Source organism: Neolamprologus multifasciatus, chromosome 7 (assembly GCF_963576455.1).
Source record: "Neolamprologus multifasciatus chromosome 7, fNeoMul1.2, whole genome shotgun sequence".
Classification (NCBI taxonomy): domain Eukaryota; kingdom Metazoa; phylum Chordata; class Actinopteri; order Cichliformes; family Cichlidae; genus Neolamprologus; species Neolamprologus multifasciatus.
In genome coordinates, this window is record NC_140445.1 from 9,999,958 (window position 1) to 10,022,538 (window position 22,581).

At 38.8% G+C, this 22,581-nt stretch overlaps 1 protein-coding gene across 1 annotated transcript; it reads right to left on the minus strand.

Moving 5' to 3' along the window:
* Nucleotides 1-2,787: 2,787 nt before the first annotated feature.
* On the minus strand, nucleotides 2,788-22,456 carry mvb12ba (multivesicular body subunit 12Ba). The gene is made up of 10 exons (XM_085167517.1): nucleotides 22,184-22,456; nucleotides 16,735-16,857; nucleotides 11,456-11,563; nucleotides 11,227-11,323; nucleotides 10,939-11,068; nucleotides 10,321-10,461; nucleotides 8,513-8,607; nucleotides 7,606-7,661; nucleotides 5,390-5,449; nucleotides 2,788-5,130 (listed from the first exon to the last, which is right to left on the minus strand). Exons 2-10 carry the CDS (start codon nucleotides 16,843-16,845, stop codon nucleotides 5,044-5,046), a joined length of 885 nt encoding a protein of 294 aa, XP_085023643.1. The 5' UTR covers nucleotides 16,846-16,857; nucleotides 22,184-22,456; the 3' UTR covers nucleotides 2,788-5,043.
* Nucleotides 22,457-22,581: the final 125 nt, after the last annotated feature.

The window sequence follows — 22,581 nt, forward strand, 5'->3', positions numbered from 1 at the left end:
AAAAAAAAAAAAAAAAAAACAAAAAAAAAAAAAACGTGACGGCTCGCGATAAGGAGCCGGTTCGCGTCGTTCACGTCAAAGACCCGGCTCTAAGAGCCATTTCGTTCGCGAACGACCCATCACTACTCCTCTGGGCCATTTGGACTGTTAGTATCAGGTGTCCATTTCCTGACTGAGTTTAGTTGGAGGCTGCACACAGGATTTGTAACAAGTCTGCAAAAACCAAGATGTGGTCCAATCTACCATGTGTTGGTGAGGCAGTAGCTCTATAAGCTTCTTTGACAATGAAGATGAAGATCAAGGGCTTCATTTGATCTCGTAGGACAGTCAAAATGTGTGAATCCAGTCAGATAGGACGAGAGAATTTTATGTCAATAGCACCTTTAGAATTATACTTACGTATGCATGAATGTATGTGTGTGTATATATACACACACACACACACACACACACACACACACACGTCAGAATCACTGTCCAGGATGAGGCAATGAACATCCACGAGTACATCAGGAAGATGGACACAACTTACCGCGTTCTTATGGAAGGACAAGCCCCCTGCACAGTGTGTAACACCAGCAGACAGAGGAAGTGGCTCACATCCACTAATCATGGCAGCATAGGAAGAAGCTTTTATGTTTAGAGGTAGGGGTGTACCACAGCAGTTAAGACCCCAGGTGCAGGCTGCTCTAGCAGCAGGGTGCAAGATGGTAGCAGGAAGGGCATACATGGCACGCCATATCCAAGTGACTGACGTAGTATACAGGACCATCTGTGCCTGGAAATCAAAACTTCAAAATGGGTGGTCGAGAATGACAGCTAGGATCCTGTGGGACTTCCAGATACAGACGTACAAACTGGTGATGGCTAACCAACTGGACATAGTAATGGCAGACAGGTAGAGGAAGACGGCCACAGTGATAGATGTAGCTATACCGAATGACGATGATAATCAGGAATAAGGAACACAAGAAGCTGATGAAGTACCAAGGCCTGAGAGCAGAACTTGAGAAGATGTGGAGGGTGAAGTTAACAGTGGTGCCAGTGGTAATCACAGAACTCTTTGTAGTGACACCCAAGCTAGGCGAGTGGCTCCAGTAGATTGCAGGAACAACATCCAAGATTTCTATCCAGAAGAGCGCAGTCCTAGGAACAGCAAAGATGTAGAGCAGTGGTCCCTTTTTTGCGCCACGGACTGGTTTATGTCTGACAATATTTTCACGGACTGACCTTTAAGGTGTCGTGGATAAATACAACAAAATAAAACCAGTACCAGAAAAACCCTAAATTTATTCACAACACACGGGAATAAAACCCAGGGAAAACGAGTTAACGATAAAAAAAAAAAAAAAAATAATAATAATAATGAAAACGATAAAAAACAAGCACCCTGAAAACCACAAATATCACACCCGAGCCTCAACTCTTGCGGCCCGGTACCAAACCCGGGGGTTGGGGACTGCTGCTGTAGAGGATACTGGTAGAGGACCTGACCTTGAAGGACAGATCACCCTGAGGGGTGAGGGGAATTTTTATAAGGACTTCAGTTCATCACACTTTATTAAAAGTTAATCAAACACAAATTAAGCTAATGTTGTTTTGTTCAAAGCTTGCTAAATGAAACGATTTTGAGACAAATTGATCACTAAAAATATTAACATTAACTGCAATACTGAAACCACTGAAGCCAACATGTCACCGTGCATACTATTAATACATTAAAGAGATTATTTGTACTTAATAGTTACATTACTTAGCAAATGAATACTGCAGCCCACCTGGCTGGAAGTAAACAAAGTAGAGAAATATACATGTGTAGCTTATCACACAGCAGGCAGTTACGCACAGCTGAAATACACAGAGCTTCACATAGCCATTTGTCTAACCCTATTAATTTCAGCAGTATAATTAAGTTTTATAGGACACACTGGAAAAAAGAATTTATTTAAGACCAAGTAGGTTCTATACTGAAATACTGACAAAGTAAACAAACAGAGCAAAAGGAGTTACTCTATTTAATGACTTGATATATTGCAGAACATTTTTTCTTGTCACATACGACCTGTGGAAAAAAATAGAATTCAGCAAAACTAAAACTGATTTAATTTTCTTTACATAATCGGTGATGCAGACAGACTGACCTTCACAGACACCTGTTCAGGCTGAACATAAGGTCAATAATAAGAGCCCAACTTATACTGGCCTATCACATGTTTCTATTAGTGTACATTTTGTTCGATATGAGAAAACATGAAACTGTTTCTTTTACAGGACAGACATGGAGATAATTAAGCTTAATTAACATGAGATAAATTATCACACAATTAGTTTCAACTCCATTTTGTTCACATCAAAGTTGAGAATGAAGTGAACCACTTATTTTCCCTTTAAAACTTTTTTATAATAGGCCTTTTTAGTGTATTACAGATTCAAAGTATCAAACAGCAATAGTCTACAAATAAAAGAAAGTTTCCAATATGACCTTTTTGTAGCAGTTCATAAGAATACAATACGCCAGTAAATACCTCCCCATCTACATAAAACATATCCTATTTATTCTCCTGCTTTTCTCTAAACATCTCAAACACTCAATGTATAATGTAGGTAGTAAAGAAAAACAAACAAAGTAACTAACTGATACTTATTTTATCTGGTGGTTTTAATAATAGTGGTTAGTGCTATAGACAATTAAAAAATAAAAATAGTTATTTGCATATAACCAGTGGTGACTCTAATCAGGGTCAAAATTCCATAAAGTCACATGGTTCTGAGTTGGTCTTTATTGTCATCACATGTGAAATAGGTGATTTTAATATTAATGGTCAAAAGTTTTGGAACACCCTAATTTTTTCAGTTATTTATTGGAATTAGAGTTGCTTAAGTCTAATGAATAACTTGAAATGGAACAAAGGTAAATGGTGAACCGCCAGAGGTTTACAAAAATAAAAAACAACAACAACAACAACAACACCACCACCCCTGCCCCAAACTGAAAAATAATGTACATTTCAGAGTTATACAAGAGGCCTTTTTTCAGGGAAAACAAAAATGTGTTAACAATTTAAAGCTGTTCTGCAGCAATGGAGGTTTATCAAGCCTTGAAAGCTGGTGCTACTAATTCCTACAGGTGTTCCAACCTTTCTGGATTACTGCCAACACCCTCTGTCTGTATAAAAGCAGTGTTGGAACACATTGTGTTACCATATTCTCATGGGCATCAGTTGAAAAAGGCATAGCAATGGAAGAGAGACGGACCATCAAAATGTACGTCTTCCTACAGAGAAACTGCAAAGAAATGCGTCAATGAGTACAGTTTTCTCCACCATCAAAAGGCACTCAGAAACTGGGGTAAACTCTGACATGAAGAGGTCTGGCAGACCCAAAGCCACAAATGAATTAGAGGACAAGTTTCTGAGAGTTAACAAGCTTGCATGATAGACGGCTCACAGGACAACCCAACCCTTTCAAGCACAGCTTAATAGTGATTGTAGCAGGCAAGTCTCAGTTTCAACTGAAGACTTCAGGCTGCAGGTTTGACAGGACGAGTTGCAGCAAGAAAGAGCCTGCTAAGACGTCGGATTAAGACGGCTACCACAGCATTCTGTAGCTCCATGCAATAGCCTCTGGTATGTGCCTAGTTGGTCAGGGGTTAGCACAATCTCCAGACTTAAACCCCATCGAGCTGGTTTGGGTACCACACATTTATGGGAACTTATTTAACAGATATGGGAAGAACTTTCTGAAGAATATTTGATTTCTAATGTAGAAAGAAAGCCATGGGTAGGTTTCTACTTTGATGAGTGAAAGATTTAGAATACATTTTGGTCTATGAATTGATCCCATGTTTTTTTTTAAAGTCCTTATTTGTACTAGGCTTTAATTTCAGAGTGCAATGAGACATTAAACTGCATAATTTTCAACAAAAACGGGAAAAATTGGGGTGCTCCAAAACTTTTGACCAGGAGAGTAAAAGTCTGTACACACGTTCCATAACCAATGTACTAAAATAAAACTCTTTGCGATATTATACTTTTACTGGAGCATCCATTTCTGATATAACACCAACGAAGATGAAGGAAACAATGAATATAGCTATGATATTGTTAAGATATAAGGACTAACTATCAGTGCTTTTTAGCTAAAATGTGTGAGGTTTGCTCAATGTTACTCATTCAGTGAAAAGATGTATCAATAAAACATCTATATGCATGCAAAGTAAGGTATCAGAGTATGGTATAAATAGAAAATCTTGATGCGAATACTCCGCACAGTGAATATTAGCTGTAGTCATGGTTCTGTCGGGCAAGCTGCTACCTCACAGAAAGAGAAGTGGTTTACAGAATATCTACAGCAATCAGGAAGCACAATAACAACCAAAACACAAAAGTGCACTCACAGTCACACCAGTAAATGGCAATACATCTAGAAAACAATGAGAAGCATTTCCCCATCAAGAAGACAAGCTCAACAACAAAACTTAAAGTCACAGTTTTCTTTTAAATTTCTGACACACTAAGAGGTGCCTTTACGGTGCGCTTTGATTCAGAACAGACCATGTTATAAACAAAAAAGGCAACATGACTGGTGTGAGATCCAACAGAAGTCCTCCATGAAAAAAGTACCGTGTGATCCTTTTATCTTATTTCTAACAAGATCTTTTGATGGGACAGGGTTATTTTTTTTCCACCACAATACGACACTTGACCATTTTTCACTTAACAAAAATCTATTTTTGAAGTCATTCGAGTGAGATACTGAAGTATCTCGATGAGCATAAAATGTGTTTTCTTGTCCCAGCTCTGCCGTGTAGTAGTTCGAGTCTGACTGAATTCCATTGTTTTCCATTTCCTTTTCATTTCAACAGCACACAGAGGGCCTACAACATGTCCCAGAAGTTAGAAAATCCACAATTTTTGTTGGGAATCTTTCTTTTCATTTACAGACTGAATATCCCCGTTGTAGGTATGTTCTCAGTAGTTGTGTGCACTTCTCTCCGGCTGCTGTCTATAGTGTGGAGATGACTGTTGTTCATATAAGAGATGCTTAGGCCTCAGAACTCAGAGACGTCCGTGTTGGACTTGGAGGGAGGCGAGCCGCTGCACTATGCTCTGTGCGGAAACTGTAATCATACTTGCATAGGGAGAGTTGCATATTATTATTAATTAGTATGGTCTAACAGAAAATTTCTTATTGTTCACTAAAATCATAATTTCATTTACCTATCTGCAAAATACAGTGCTGATTAAATACAGTGTTGATTAATCATATACAGTAATTTATTGATCCTCTAGTGGACAGTCTGTACTTAAGCAAATACTACTTCATTATTCATCTCTGGAGACCATAAATTATACTATCAGAAATGTAACAAAGTCTTATGTCTACTCACCTCCTTTTCAATCTCAGCCAGTGATTTAATTGTAATACCCATCAGATCCACCTGCTGCAGCTGTACATGGAGAACAGGAATGCTGAGATGTGTGAACAAGCTCAACTTCAAGCATGTTGCAATTGTGTGGGAGTAGTGTTGGGAGACTTGTATTACTACAACGTGACTTATTTGAAGGGTTAAGTCGAATAAAAATTTGCCATTTTTCTAGGTGCAGTCTGAACATTGTGATAGAGGCTCAACAAATTTATCAGCTCATCACCCAATAAAAGGTTTATGCCACAGTCGCCTTCAATTAACAGAATTGGTAATTTAGAGCAATACTGGTAACACTGCTATTAGCAAAATCCGTTTTTATGTTTCTGTAATAATTGATCTACCAGTATGTAAGGTCTTTAAAATATTTTGAATGCTAAAATATATATTTATTGCTACTATCCAGTCATTTTCAAATTTACCATTTCATAAATAAGCATTAAATATATTAAAGCATGTTAGTTACTAAGAAAAATTAAATTACTTTTAATTTGAATACCATCTGTCATTATGGAAAATGTTACTTAATACTAATCTCCTCCCAACAAGATGCAAGAGTTAATTTGTGCTAGCTAAGCAATAGTGGTATTGACAGTGTACCCTTTAGTGCTTCACTGAGATTTGGCTGAGTGAACTTTGAAGAGGCTCACTCATCACTCTGGATGGCTTGCAACGGCCACAGGATATCACAAGAGAGTGATGAATGAGAAAGGGAGGAGGAATAGCGATGTTTGTGAATGAGAAGTGAAATAACACTGGACAACACTTCTTGAGTGCTGATTGAATGAGGAAGAAACTACCAAAAAAAAAAAAAAAAGAAGAAGAAGCTCAAGACCAGAAAAGCTCCCCACTGCTCAGAGACTGTGCAGATCAGCTCTGTGATCATGCGCATGTTTATCTGTGGGAGACATCCTGTGTTTTTCCAGTACTGTCTCACCATTTCACACTTGTAATCTTAACTTCCCACCTGATGAATTAGGGAGGATTGTCCTCAACTACCTCGAAACTCTAGTAAGCATGCTGCTGCCAGACCCCTGCTAGACTTCTCTAGCACTTTCAATACAATTCAACAGGCACCGCTAAGGTGAAAAGCTGAAAAGGAGCAGGAGTCAGCCATAAAGTAAGGTTATGGTCATCGGGCAATTTTTTTTAAAAGCGGTTGTCTGATGGGGAGGTGGCAGCACGGAGTGGGAAGGGAAACAGATTAACAGTCTGAAAACGAGGGCCAGCTCTTGCCTGGCCAGTCCCCTTGACCGCATAGAAGAGGTGGGTGAGAAAAGGATCTAATGGCCATTATGAACAACATCTCTGACCCCCTAAATAAGATTATAGAGGTCCTGAGCAGCTCCTTCAGCAGTAGAGTGTTTCAGCCAATAGGACGGAGCTCTATTGTAGGTCTTTCATCCTAACAACAGTCAGACTGTAACTACACAGGATAAATACCGTTTAAAAACAAATGTGTATTATTACCACTCTCACTGCACTTTAAGTACATATAAAAATCTTGATGTATTTTACTGTATATAGTAACCATCTATAAATAGTATAGTATTTTTCTATACTATCTATATTTTTCTCTTATTTTTTCCATATTTTTATTTTTCTACCATATCTCTAATTTTCTTTTTATTACTTGTGCTGCTGTAACAAGTTATTTCCCAAGAGTTTGGGATTTAATAAAGTTTATGCCTATTTTTACTGTTATTCAGTTGCATTCCTGAACAGGAAAAAAATTGTTTTTTTGGTTTGTTGTTATGCTTGATTAATTTCTGACTTCTCAGTGTCCTGGCTTAAGTTTGGGAATAAAAATATGAATTCATTTAAGTTAATTCTGTACTTTTTAGTTTTAAACAAGCTTTCACAGATTTCTAAATTGTGTGTGTTTTCTTGCTTTTATGACATGTGGGTCTAATAAATTTGTTAAGCACTGTATCCCTTTCTTGCAGGGTACAGCAATCTCAACTAAGAAATATATGTAATCTGACATCCACGTACCAAATACACATCAGACAATGTAATGAAGCTGTGTATGAATGTAAGGCTACTCTCTTTTTACAGCTTTTGCGCAAATACTGTGGTTGTTGTACTCTTTTTGAGCAGAGATGTTAAAGCACAACACTGGAAATTGATACAGGGGGACATGTTGGCAAATATCACTAGGATTAAAACTTAAGACTTACATCAGATGAGGCACAGGCAAACTTCTCAGAGATCATAAAAGGCACCCCGTCCATTGCTGAAAGAGAAAGGTAAAAAAAAAAGTTACATAATTTCATCTCGTAAAAGAGATCAAGTAGTAACCCATACAAACCATAAACTGAATAACAGCAACGACTCGAGACTGTTAAACAAATGACACCTTCAACACGCAGTCTATTATGAAGAGAGAGCTTAAAAGCACACAAAAGTGAAGCTGTTGACGTGTCATCCCTAACCTCATCTATGGCCACAAGCTCTGGGAAATGAACAAAAAAAAAATGAGACTAAAGCTATAAGCAGTGAGAATTAGCTTTCTCTGCAGGGTGGATGGGCTCAGCTTTAGAGACAGGTTGCTTAGGCTGCTGCCCCCATGACCCAGCCCAAGATAAGTGGTAGAAGTTCAATTAACTGGTAAGCTACAGCTATTTTTTCCCCCCTTCTGATTAGATGAAAGCTTATTATTATTATTGTTTTAATCCTACACATTTCTTTACACTATAATGACTTAACTATACTATAATATTTCAACACTTAGGCCATATATATGTGTATGTGTTCTTGTCTAGCTATCTTTGTGAGGACCGAAATCTGCAATCTGCTATACTTGTGAGAACCAACAGTCACTTGTGAGGACACACTCGCCGGTCCTCACAAGTTTGAAGGCCTTTCAAAATGTGGTTTTAGTGTCAGGGTTACAATTAGGTTATGATTAGGTTTAGGGTCAGGGTTAGGCATTCATTTTTAATGGTTAGGGTTAGGGTAAAGGGCTAGGGAAACCATTATGTCAATGAAGGTCCTCACCAAGATAGTTGAACGGGGTTGTGTGTGTATGTGTGTGTGTATTCATCTTTAAATCAACAAGGGCGACTGAAACTGTAAAGACCTGACCTGTAATAGCATACAGGTTGGAGTTCTGGTGCTCATAGTCTGGTCTGGTAGTATTTTTTCCTCTGAAGCTGGCAGGGAGGGTCATGGAAATATGCCTTGAAACACACACACACAAAAAAACAAAAAACATTAAGCACCTCAGTAGTTCAATATATATGTGAAAGTGAGCCAAACAGCTCAAGATTTTAAAGAAACTATCACTATCCACTCCTGCTGTGTCAGCTAGAACTAATCCTGGACTGTCAAATTGCACAGCTAAGCAAAGGAACATTAGAGCTGTATCCAAATTTTTGACTATGGCTTGTTGGGTAATTTCTCTTCATCCTAGAGTACTTATTCATACATTGTTATAATGTACTTAATTTGAAAATTATCTTTGCTACAGTAGCTGAAATATATATATTTTTGATGGTGGCTCCTCCTCTTTCACGGGTTTCTGCTGCGATCAATCAATCGATAGATGAAGTGGCTGACGTCCACAAATCCTACTAGTGGCTGGACAAAAACACACCACAGAGGCACTAATCATGGAAACACAGGAACAAGTTCTGAGGACAAGATCCATGGAGGCTGCGGTCTATCACATCAGGCAAGATCCCAGGTGCAGGCTGTGTAAAGATGCCTCGGAGAAATCCAGCATATAACAGCAGGGTGCAAGATGCTGGCAGGCAGGGCATAAATGGAACGCCATAACCAAGTGGCCGGCATTAGTATACAGAAACATCTGAGCCGAGTACCTGGAAGTCTCGAGGTATAAATAGGAGACGCCCCCTAGGATGGTCAAGAATGACCGAGCCAAGATCCTGGAATTCCAGATACAGACGAACAAAATAGTGGTGGGTAACCAATCAGACATAGTAGTGTTGGACAAGCAGAGGAAGACAACCGTAGTGATAGATGTAGCGATACCAAATAACAGCTACATCAGGAAGAAGGAACATGAGAAGCTAGAGAAGTACCAAGGACTCAGAGAAGCGCTTGAAATGAAGATATTGCGCAGGACCCTCAAGCCTCTGGTAGAGGACCTGAGCTTAAAGGACAGACTGCCCGCAGGGGCGAGAGGGGATTTCTTTTATATATATATTGTTGTGCAAGATCTGAGAGAGAAAAAAAAATCCTTTTTAAATCTGTAAAGTGCTCTGCTCAATTCTCAATTGTTCCATTAATATTAAAAGAAATTATGTTACTCATTATTTTATTATTTGAACTCTTAAATCACATTTTCTATAAAAGTTTAATTAAATCGCTCCAAATGGACAACTTGGGTTGAAGGAGTTTGAGACAAAATAAAAGAGGCAAGGCTAAGTTGGTCTGGAGATGTGCAGATGAGGTATAGTGGAAAAAGGATGCCGAGTATGGAGCTGCCAGGGAGGAGAAAAAGAGAAAGACCACAGATGTTTACTGGATTTGGTAATATGGACATGGAGGCATACGATCTGGAACAATTGAAATAGGAAGATGACAAGAAAGTTAAGGAAGTTCCTCCACTGATTCATTCAAAGGTGTAAAAATAAATATCCACTGTTAATTTAAACATATTATCATAACAATTTTTGTGACATCTGAAGATACATCTTCTCTATGTGTTGGGGCACTCACAAGCAAATGAATCACTACTTGCATGTACATTCCATAACCTCTAGGCAATACCAAGATAAACTAAAGTGCTAATCTGTGCAACCTGTATTGTTACAGTGCACTTGCTTTGTTTTGTGTTGTATTTCTCTTTTAAGGTTACTAGAACTAATAAGAGATACAAGTGAAGACAATTACATACAAGTACTAGCACATCATTAGAGTGAATTTACTTAGGCATGGGAGCTGGTGGGGCTGATCCTGAGCTGGAGGAATTCACATTCTGGGTGTTGTTGATGGTTTGTGTGTGTGTGGAGTCCTGGGCCCGAGGCACATTTCCCATGCGATACCAGATTCCCATGTTGTTGAGCTCTCTGTCAAACAACGTTAGAAGCATTATTAAGCAGAAAGCGCTGACACCAGTTCCAAGGTTAATGTAAACCTGCTAGTCAAAACGTGTGTGTATTAAATCCATGCCCTCCTTTCCCCTTCATACATTCTCTAAGCAATTATCCTAGAAATGTTTTAGGGACAAAGGTTTTTTTTTTTAATAAACATTTTGCCAGAAATGCTTTGGATTCTTTAGCTCTCATGTGGAACACATCTGACATACTCGAAGTGTCTTTTCATGTAGAAAACTTTCTGATAGAAATGCCCTGAACATTCCATCATACATTAAAAATGTAAAAAAGATTAATGTGACTTGATTTCTGGAGTAAGTGGAAACTGTTATGCCAAATGGAGTGATTCCATTACAGTACAAACAACTTTTTTATTTATAAATTATTTTCTTCTGTTTAAAAAAAAGAAAAAAGAAGAAGTTAAATTTGACTGGAAGTTGCAACGCTCACCCTATAAAGGTATACTGAGGAGGTGCCTGCTTGGAGCGTCCCAGGATGCGGATATCACAGATGGCTGCCTCTGTGGAGTCCCGTGGAATAAATTTGATGCAGAGTCGCCTCTTCCTGAAGGCCTGCTCCTCTGTTGCAGAAAAGACAAACTGACGGTCATTCCACAACAAGGTGGTTCATGAATAACAAACAATTCTTATTTCAGAGGTTAAAAAGATTAATTATTTTCACATATTCTTACCACACATTGAGGCTCTAAGTGTCTTTCCACTTGAGATAATAACTTACGAGTATCAACAGTTTCCTGGATTGGGATGAAACCCACAGGCAAAGTGTCCTTTATATCAATCAGCTTCATGTCCACAAGAACATTACCTAAATGGCTCTGCAGAGGAAAGAATGGAGTACAAGAATATGGTATTGAGAAAGGAGACATTTATTGGAGAGGGGGTGGGAGATGTTTATTGGAGAGGGGGTGGGACACTTATTTAACTGTTGAGGAGGTAAGTAAACTTACATTTTCTTTAGAGAAAACTCTGGTGAAGCAAAGGTATCGGGTCACCTTGGATTTGAAAAGTCCGTCTTTCCACAGGTCAGCATCCAGGCCATCTGTTGTTGTTGAGATCTATAAGCAGAGGGGGATAGATTTTCATTATTCTGAGACAAGAATAACTATATCTGTGGATGATCTCCTCAATCTGTACACTCCTTGCTGAGCTTTAAGACCATCAGGTCAATTACTCGTGGCCCAACCTAAGTTTAGGCTGAAGACCAGAGGTGATCGTGCCTTTGCTTCAGCTGTACCTAAACTTTGGAATAGCCTCCCTGCTTTTATTCGTGCCACAGACTCTATTCAATCCTTCAAATCAAGATTGAAAGCTTACTTATTTAACCTGGCTTTCCTGACCACTTAATACCCTTATTAAACTTATAAATAATTTTATTGCTGGTTTTTAACTTCTTAGTTGATATTTTGTATTCATGGACTGACCTTCCTCCTGAATTGAGGTTCGATACCTATTTTACTTAACTCTTCTGGTCTATTAGTGCATGCCTTCTATCTGTGCTAGTGCCCAATCTGTACTTTGTTAATTGATTTATGTTGATTCTGTGTATAATGGGGAAGCACTTTGGTGTGCCTTTGGGTTTTTAAATGTGCTATATAAATAAAACTGTATTGTATTAACAAGCTAAATTCCTGGTAGGTAACAGAAATTCAAATTTGGTTGATTGCAGTTGTGAAGGTAATAGTTGAAAAGATTTTCCTCATGGCCAATTTTTTAGTCAGCTAAACGAGGGAGAGAAAAAATAAAAATCACTTGAGAAACAAAACAAAACAAAAAACTGTAAAACTAAGACACTCAAATATCAAGTTAAATTTGAGAACCGTTTAACGCCAATGACAAAAACTCTGTAAACAAAGGCATTTGAAAACATTAATCACATTCTTCAATTATGAATCATGCTGCTTAACCGTGCAGGACTTCACATTGTGCATACCGACCACATTACACTCCAAACAGAAAACGAAGACGAAAATAAACCAATGTTAAATAAATAAATATTAAATGTTATAATATAAACCTACCATAAAAGATGTTCGCGTATTATTAAAATATGACAAATTAACATTTGAAAATCTAATGAATTGCAACTGAAAACCGTGGCACAGTGTTCCTGTCTATTCTGGACGATGCGTGCTGTTCAGAAATTCATAACAACTACTTCAATAAAAATTAAAATCTAACACCATAGCACCTTAAACACTAAGTGAGGAGGAGGGACATCTTCCTGTATCCCTTAAAAAACAAAACAACAAACAAACAAACAAACAAAAAAAATCCACGGCCTGCGTGGGACGGGAGTCAACAGGCGGCTTGCGGTGCATTTTGACTCCGTTCTGCTTGTTTGGTGCAGCATTTGTTACAAAGACACAGGCATTCCCACACCCACTTTGTTTTTGGGTTTTTTGTCTCTTTTTGTCCCACACCACTTTCTCCTCTTTTTTTCCTCTCTTGCCAGTCTTGCCTTAGACATCGTCATACTATACCATATATAACGTAATATGTGAAATAACACAGGAATAAGACAGGACAAGATATTAAGAAAAAAAAAAGAATATCTAAAATAGTAAATCAATAAATCATCCAGCAATTTTATTCCGCCTATCTGAAGTTGCAGGGGCAGGAGTCTAAGCAGGGAAGCCCAGACATCCCTCTCTGCAGCCAACTCCTCCAGCCTATACTGAGATATATCGAGTCGTTCCCAGGTCAGCCAATAGATGTAATCTCTTGAGAGTGTTCTGGGTTTACCCCGGACCGTCTCCCGGTAAGAGAGGAAACACCTTTACCTTACACCTAAACTGGCTCCTTTCTGTGTGGAGGAGCAGCAGCTCTACTCTGAACTAGGGCTGCCACAAACGATTATTTTGATAGTCGACTAGTCACCAATTATTTTTGCAATTAGTTGACTAATCAGATCATGCATCTATTGGATGTAAAACGTACAGCTTATTGCACCAGCATGCATCTGCTCTTATATAACTATCATTAGCTTACAGCTTTAAGTGTTTAAGGTATGTGCTAACTAAAAATAAAGACAAGATGATAGTTTATTAAATTTTAATGACATTTGCAGATTGTTTCGGTGGAGTTTAATAAATTCAGCCATCTGCTCCTTGCTATCTAAAATATAACAGGACACCGGAGTATACTCTCGAGCAAGTTATCTAATTGATTTATATATCATGTTTAACCTGAGTAGCGAAAAATGGCGGTGGGTTTGAAAACAATTTGCCGGGAGTCCGGTGTTCTCACCGGCTCTAGTGAGCCTTGAACCCCGGTTAGCTATCGAGATAGTGGGTAACAGACGTCTCCGAAAACGTCGGAGCGCTTTTGAAAATATGTGGTGTCTTGATAAACCAAGCAGATATTTGAGGTTTACACAGCTACATTCTCGCCTGAAAATATTTTAAACGTTTATTTTGTGGCCCAGATAGAATAATAAGAGTAATGTTAAAACTAACTAGCTGCTGCCATTGTTGGAAACTGTGCAGGGCTGCGCTATGAATTCTCGACTATTAAATTAGTCGTCGACGATTTTGATAGTTGACGTAATCGTGACTAGTCGACTAATCGTGGCAGTCCTACTCTGAACCCCACACAAATAATTGAACTATTAATCTTATTGTAACGGAAAGCCCATCACGCTCATATTTGTTACTCGTATCCTCAATCTTTTTCTTTCGCTTATAAAAGAACAACAATAGATTAGCCCAAAATTAACAGATTAATGGAGTTTCTCAACAATGATGCACCAAATGGCAGCACATGACTGTATACAGTGGGGCAAAAAAGTATTTAGTCAGCCACCGATTGTGCAAGTTCCCCCACTTAAAATGATGACAGAGGTCAGTAATTTGCACCAGAGGTACACTTCAACTGTGAGAGACAGAATGTGAAAAAAAAAAAATCCATGAATTCACATGGTAGGATTTGTAAAGAATTTATTCGTAAATCAGGGTGGAAAATAAGTATTTGGTCAATAACAAAAATACAACTCAACACTTTGTAACATAACCTTTGTTGGCAATAACAGAGGTCAAACATTTACTATAGGTCTTTACCAGGTTTGCACACACAGTAGCTGGTATTTTGGCCCATTCCTCCATGCAGATCTTCTCAAGAGCAGTGATGTTTTGGGGCTGTCGCCGAGCAACACGGACTTTCAACTCCCGCCACAGATTTTCTATGGGGTTGAGGTCTGGAGACTGGCTAGGCCACTCCAGGACTTTCAAATGCTTCTTACGGAGCCACTCCTTTGTTGCCCGGGCGGTGTGTTTTGGATCATTGTCATGTTGGAAGACCCAGCCTCATTTCATCTTCAAAGTTCTCACTGATGGAAGGAGGTTTTGGCTCAAAATCTCACGATACTTGGCCCCATTCATTCTGTCCTTAACACGGATCAGTCGTCCTGTCCCCTTGGCAGAAAAACAGCCCCATAGCATGATGTTTCCACCCCCATGCTTCACAGTAGGTATGGTGTTCTTGGGATGCAACTCAGTATTCTTCTTCCTCCAAACACGACGAGTTGAGTTTATACCAAAAAGTTCTACTTTGGTTTCATCTGACCACATGACATTCTCCCAATCCTCTGCTGTATCATCCATGTGCTCTCTGGCAAACTTCAGACGGGCCTGGACATGCACTGGCTTCAGCAGCGGAACACGTCTGGCACTGCGGGATTTGATTCCCTGCCGTTGTAGTGTGTTACTGATGGTGACCTTTGTTACTTTGGTCCCAGCTCTCTGCAGGTCATTCACCAGGTCCCCCCGTGTGGTTCTGGGATCTTTGCTCACCGTTCTCATGATCATTTTGACCCCACGGGATGAGATCTTGCGTGGAGCCCCAGATCGAGGGAGATTATCAGTGGTCTTGTATGTCTTCCATTTTCTGATGATTGCTCCAACAGTTGATTTTTTCACACCAAGCTGCTTGCCTATTGTAGATTCACTCTTCCCAGTCTGGTGCAGGTCTACAATTCTTTTCCTGGTGTCCTTCGAAAGCTCTTTGGTCTTGGCCATGGCGGAGTTTGGAGTCTGACTGGTTGAGGCTGTGGACAGGTGTCTTTTATACAGATGATGAGGTCAAACAGGTGCCATTCATACAGGTAACGAGTGGGGGACAGAAAAGCTCCTTACAGAAGACGTTACAGGTCTGTGAGAGCCAGGGATTTTCCTTGTTTGAGGTGACCAAATACTTATTTTCCACCCTGATTTACGAATAAATTCTTTACAAATCCTACCATGTGAATTCATGGATTTTTTTTTCACATTCTGTCTCTCACAGTTGAAGTGTACCTCTGGTGCAAATTACTGACCTCTGTCATCATTTTAAGTGGGGGAACTTGCACAATCGGTGGCTGACTAAATACTTTTTTGCCCCACTGTAACATTTAGGCACAACAATTTACCATCACTTCGCATCTATTAAAATGATAGCAATTAGGCTAAATGATTACTACGTCTTGTACTGACTAGTGACAATAGCAACGATTAGTTGCTTGGTTAACAAGTCATGCACATCTCTTATTTCATAGGAAAGAAGGATAGTGATTCTGCTCCTCTTTAATTGTAAACTACCAGGTGAAAAGTTGCTACAAATGCTAAAGCAGCTGCTACTGTTGGCAAACACACACTGTCATCCACCTGATACATGAAGACTAATTCACAGCAAAACACTCTTAAGTCTGGGCTATCATCATATACACGGAGAATAATACATGTGTTTTTCCATAGACATTTGGAATTGGGTGAACAGACAAAAAACAACGACAAAAAAGCAAAACAAAAAAACAGAACCACTATTGGCAAGTTTAAAAAACATAAAATAAAATCAGTCAAGAAAAAAAAAAAAAAAAAAAAGGAATTTGTGCATCACTGAAGTTCAGTCACTGCTTATATTTTCCTAACAACCAGCTAACCATTTTGCTAACCAGAATGTGCACCAAATCAAAAACAGGTTTGTATGTCAGATGTTGGAGTTTATCCACGAGAGAAGCCCTCACTGGAAACACATGCAATTATTGCTCCATTAATTTTGTCACAATAGAACATTTAAGAAATTAAATTAATTTAAGAAAGCATGTAAGTGCCTCCTTTCGTGCGGACACACAAGTGCATAAATGCGCAAATTAGATATTTCTGTTACTGCAAAAAATTAAATCTAATAGTGTGGGGAAAATTCTGGTATTTGGCAATTCTGACCAATCATTCTTGAGTTATGTTATGTTGCTTACCACATCATATCCAGTGGGTGCTCTATTCCTAGAGGCTACTACTCCGACTCCAGTGATTGGGTCCATTGGCATCTCTGGCAAAGCTTCAGAAAGGTCCCGAACCTCAGGCATCTTTATAGAGATCTGCAATAAAAATCCCCACAGATGACATTATTGGAAAACAGGCACAGAAAGTAGGACAATGAGGGAACGGGAATAAACATCAGGATTGATTGGCAAGATAAGACATGTACTTTTCTCTGCTGTTCACACAGGGTAAATTCTTTTACTCTACTTACTGAGCTCCGATCTAACCGTTTTGAAATTATAGTATGGAATTATTTTTTGTACCATAAGTCACAAAGGGAAAAAATATAATCCGAGCAAATAATTTAATTTCTTGGGCACAACTCTGATATGAATCCTGCTTGCTTAAATCATTAGATTTTCGACTGTTTGGAGGGGGAGCCCAAAGAAAGCAGGTGTCCTAATGTGACTGGTCACTTTCATGGACAGCTCAGGTTACTGCATTAAGTGGAGTTACATTGTTGCAGCATCCGCCCCCCAAAAATCTCCACTGTTTTATTTTCCAAGCAAATATGATTTAAAGTTTTCCAATAAAGACAAAAAAAAAAAAAGGCGACAGAAAGTGGAATGGCAGCCGTCAGCAAGCTGCGCATTTTAAACATGGTATCAAGTTAACAGTTCAGCTGCATTTTTTAATGCAACTTCTGCAGCTTTACCAAGGAGGTTTCCTGTATAAAACAAACAATTGTGGATGGAGCAACTACAAAGTTCACTTTTCTTGATGTTGGAGTTTGTTGATTAGGTGGTTTGATGAAGAACTCCGCCTCAACCCAGTATCAGAGAAATGTGTAATAGACACACCTCACTCCCACTTTTTCCCAGTAAAGGTTTTAATGGTGATTACAGGAATGGTTCTGCATGCTAGGAAAAAATAACAAACCTCTTTCTAATACACAAGTACTTAAAGACTATTTAAATTAAGTAGTTCAAGCTCTGTTGAAGGAAAAGAGACAGAGAGTCAGTAATTAAAAAAAATATACCATTATCAAATTCAATCAGGAGGACACATTTGCTAGCTTTTGACCTTCTGTTGGACTCTGGTCTTGGAAGCTGTTGATGAGCTGCCCTCCATGGATCACTCTGCAGGTCGTGCCCTCATATGAGCCCTTGGCCATAATAATAATAATAATAATAATAATGGATTGAATTTATATAGGGCTTTTCAAGACCCTAAAAACGCTTTACAATTCCACTATTCATTCACTCTCACATTCACACACTGGTGGAGGCAAGCTACAGACTGGGGCAGACTGACAGACTGTTGACCATGTTGGCTGGGATGCCGTAGTATCAGAGGAGTTTCTTGGTCCACACTGTCAAACACAACTATGACGCGTAGCACTGCGGTCTAATCTGTGGTTGATCAATTCTGTCGGAAGCCTGCTTGCTCATCCCATAGTAGCGACCCGATTGAAGACCTTGTCTGTTACTGACAGGAGTGTGATGCCCCTGTAGTTGTTACAGCTGCTGAGGTCACCCTTCTTGGGGAGCTTGATTACATATCCCTCTTTCTACGCAGTTGGTTACTCCTCTTTTTCCCAGAGCTTCTAGACGAGTGTATATAGCAACTCCACTGGTGCTTCCAAATCTGCTTTCAGGGCCTCTGCTGGTATATCGCCAGGTTCAGCAGCCTTCCTGTTCTTCATTAGAGTGATGGACTTCCTGATCTCTTCTCTGGTTGGTCTGCTGCAGTTAATGGGGAGATATTCGTTGGCTGGATTGATGTCTGGTGGATTTGGTGGTGCAGGTCTCTTCAGGAGATCCTCAAAGTGTGCAGACCATCTTTTCATCTGCTGCACTAGTCCTGTGATGGCCTTTCCCTCCTTGTCCTTGTTCTGGCTTGCTGTGCTTCCCACACAATTTCTTGCTTGTGTCGTAGAGCTGCTTCATCTTATCGTTGTATGCAGTCTGTTCAGTGTCAGCTTCTAAGTCCATCTATGTAGTTGTTCTTATCCATCCTAATGCTCTTCTTTACTGCTCTGCAGGCCTCTGCATATTCCACTTGAACCTTACAAGAGGTGACTCTTTGTCTTCCTTTCCTTGGGTGGTCCTCGTGCAAGCCAGGCTAGCCTAGCACTTGATGGAAACCATTTCAGGTGACTATATCATGAAGCTCACTGAGAGATGAGAGGAACAATAGGGGGTCCAGGATCCTCTTAGGGACACTCCAAAGAGGGCTTAAAAATCTGCTACTCTCCACCTAATGGTCTTAGAAGACACTTCTCGGATGAGGGGTGAAACATCTTCAAACTTAAAGGAGTCCAGATGCTTTTCTTTCCAATCTCCTGAGATTACCATGAGATATACTCTATTATATACGGTTTAAATAGTACAAACTACAGAATATTTTATTTTATGAAAGTATATCACTTTACCTGTAATGCAATATGGAATATACAAAGGTTTAATTTTCATGAACTCAAAATGTGGATCAAAATCTTGCAATCAAAGATATGTTAAGAATGACATCATCATGATGTTCTTTTGGGTCTGCCATGTTTTTAATATATTTTTAATTTTTTTTATATTGGATATGCCACACACTTGGGTTTTTTTTTTGTTTTTTTTTAAGTTAAAGCTGTCATACCTGTGACTGTTCTTGGTTAGTTGTTTTTATAGTCACTATCTAGACTTTGTTTCTGTAATTTGAGATCATCACATATCTATTTTACTTTTTTAAATACATTATAAGCACAAAATAGCACCTTTAAATTTAAATTGTTTTATTTTGCCTCATGAATTCTTGCTTGATGTAATGATCTTTTGTTTGTTAAAAGTCTTACCACAGAAAGAGACTTACTGAGACAGTATTGTCATTTCCGAACAACATCTGTGTGCAGCTGATGGTTTAAAAAAATAGTTTAAATAAAACATTTAAATTCACTCAGATTTTTTGTATTCAAAGTAGAAAAAAAACCCATAACATAGTCACACACAAAAAATAAAATCGCCCAGCCCTAGCTGCAACTTGCATAGTACTTGCATAGTTTTTTTAATTGTTGCAAGTCAGATAATAAAATCTATGAATTTACTTTCAATGACAAATCTTGGATCAAATAACACATTCAGAAACTCGTAATTGAGACAGAATCCATTAAGCTATACATATCACACTTGGCCATAATTTGAAATGCACATAGTTAACACCATTATATAGTCTAGTTTTCAAAAAGCACATTTTTATATTTTGATCATGGCATTATACTCACATAATTTATTAGAAAAATACATTTTGTGATTATGTGAATTATTTATCATCAATACATTTAATTTTTTTGTTCACCCGCTCCCATTTCATTCGTTTGAAATACACTTAATTTTGAAACTGCTTGCATTATGTTCTATAAGAGTTTTGCAGGACATTTCTTTTTTTCAGATAAGTAGAGACTGTACAAGATCATTTTAGTAATTGAGTATCTGTTATTGCATCAAAAATCGAATAAGAAATACTTTGTCTTATTAATGAGCAGTACTAAATATTCAAAAGACAAAAAACAGGTCTTTTAAAATGTTTAAATAGTTCACCTCCATATAAGACCTTACAAATCTCCGAAATATTGTATCTAACCAGATGCGTATCTTAATGATCTTAAAGTATGGTATCACTGTATTAGAGCACTAACTTACAAGAGCCAAGATATACCAAATCGAATCAAAAACTGTGACCCCAAAACTGTGCTATGAATAGAACCACAGATTTTGTAAACTGTTCCATCCCCAGTAGATGTCAATAATAATAATTATAAATAGTAATTCAGTGTCTCTAAAGTTAGAAATATCCTGTCTCAGAGTGACGCTGAAAAACTAGTTCATGCATTTATTACTTCCAGGCTGGACTACTGCAATTCATAATTATCAGGATGTCCAAAAAACTCGCTGAAAAGCCTTCAGCTAATCTAAAATGCTGCAGCAAGAGTACTGACAGGGACTAGAAAGAGAGAGCATATTTCTCTTGTTTTGGCTTCCCTTCATTGGCTTCCTGTTAAATCCAGAATTGAATTCAAAATCCTGCTCCTCACATACAAGGTCTTAAATAATCAGGCCCCATCTTATCTTAATGACCTTGTAGTACCATATCACCCTATTAGAGCACTTCGCTCTCGCACTGCAGGCCTACTTGTTGTTCCTAGAGTATTTAAAAGTAGAATGGGAGGGAGAGCCTTCAGTTTTCAGGCCCCTCTTCTGTGGAACCAGCTTCCAGTTTGGATTTGGGAGACAGACACCATCTCTACTTTCAAGATTAGGCTTAAAACTTTCCTTTTTGCTAAAGCATATAGTTAGGGCTGGACCAGGTGACCCTGAATCCTCCCTTAGTTATGCTGCGATAGACGCAGGCTGCCGGGGATTCCCATGATGCATTGAGTTTTTCCTTTCCAGTCACCTTTCTCACTCACTATGTGTTAACAGACCTCTCTGCATTGAATCATAACTGTTATTAACCTCTGTCTCTCTTCCACAGCATGTCTTTTATCCTGTCTTCCTTCTCTCACCCCAACCGGTCGCAGCAGATGGCCGCCCCTCCCTGCGCCTGGTTCTGCCGGAGGTTTCTTCCTGTTAAAAGGGAGTTTTTCCTTCCCACTGTCGCCAAAGTGCTTGCTCATAGGGGGGTCATATGATTGTTGGTTTTTTCTCTGTATCTATGAAGCGCCTTGAGGAGACTTTTGTTGTGATTTGGCGCTATATAAATAAAATTGAATTGAATTGTGTCCAACCAAACAACCCTCAGGACAATGGCTCAGAGTTTTAATGGCCCATGTACATTTTTATTGGCTTGTGATAAAAAACTTCTATTGCCATATTTTTTAAATCTTGATGCAACTTATTTTACATAAGTCACAAAAAAATCTGGGGTATAAACAAACAGCTTACGTTAAGGACATAAATTTGATTTTTTGGTCTCCAGCGAGCTCGTCTGCAAAGGACTGGATTTCTCTTCTACATCCAAACACTCAAAATTCCAGTAGTGCAATGAGATAAAAAGATGTCACTCAAAAGTTCTCCCCATACAGGACAAGTTACGCATTGATTCGTAGGTTTAACACAAATTACTAACAACAGCCATAACTAAATTATTTATTGTGCGAGCATAACTCGCCTTCGTTTGTCAACTCTAACTGTGAAATAATAAATAAACGATCAAGCTAACAAGCTAGTCGGGTAACATAGTGCATCTTCCACACGCCAGCTGCAACCGACCACAGACGTCAGCTATGGTTTTACTGGCCAGCCAACGGTCTCTTATCCCTTGGACCGTTTAAGCGCTTATATCACATACCTCAGTCAATTACACCACCAAAGGCAGCTTTACGTATCACATTCTTGAGAAGACACAGGATTTGCAATAAATGATAATGTTAGCAATCTAACTGGGTTGACCACTTACCGAAACAGGCTAACAGTTGGATGTGAGAGGTTTCAGAAAATTTTCCCCAGTGTTCTGTTTGGTTAGGTCGTTTCACAGCTTTGGAAAAGCTCGCATTGTTAGAAAATTGCCTTATTCATCAAACCAGTGCTAAACACAACCTATTCTGTGCATATCTCCATAACAGTTTTCCAGCTAGCGGTTTCAGGAAGATATCATTGTTCGAAAAGCGGAAAGAACCCGTTCGGATTCGGAGGAGTCGTCGCGGTCTTCTTCTTCTTCTTAATATTTATTGGTTGGCAAGTAGCAAAAAATTCTTCTTCTTCTTCTCCTGTTTTTTGGCGGTTGGCAAATAACTTCTAAGTGCAATACCGCCACCTTTTAGATTGGAGTATAGCACAGAATCTACAGTACCGCCA

Bases quoted from the DNA above. Each gene is read 5' to 3' on its own strand.
- mvb12ba (XM_085167517.1), bottom strand. From the start codon at position 16,845: ATGCCTGAGGTTCGGGACCTTTCTGAAGCTTTGCCAGAGATGCCAATG. The intron at 5,450-7,605 runs GTAAGTCTTAAG...CTCCATGTACAG, and splicing joins TTGCCTGTGCCTCATCTGAT to CTGCAGCAGGTGGATCTGAT. The intron at 5,131-5,389 runs GTGAGTAGACAT...TCCCTATGCAAG, and splicing joins TGGCTGAGATTGAAAAGGAG to TATGATTACAGTTTCCGCAC.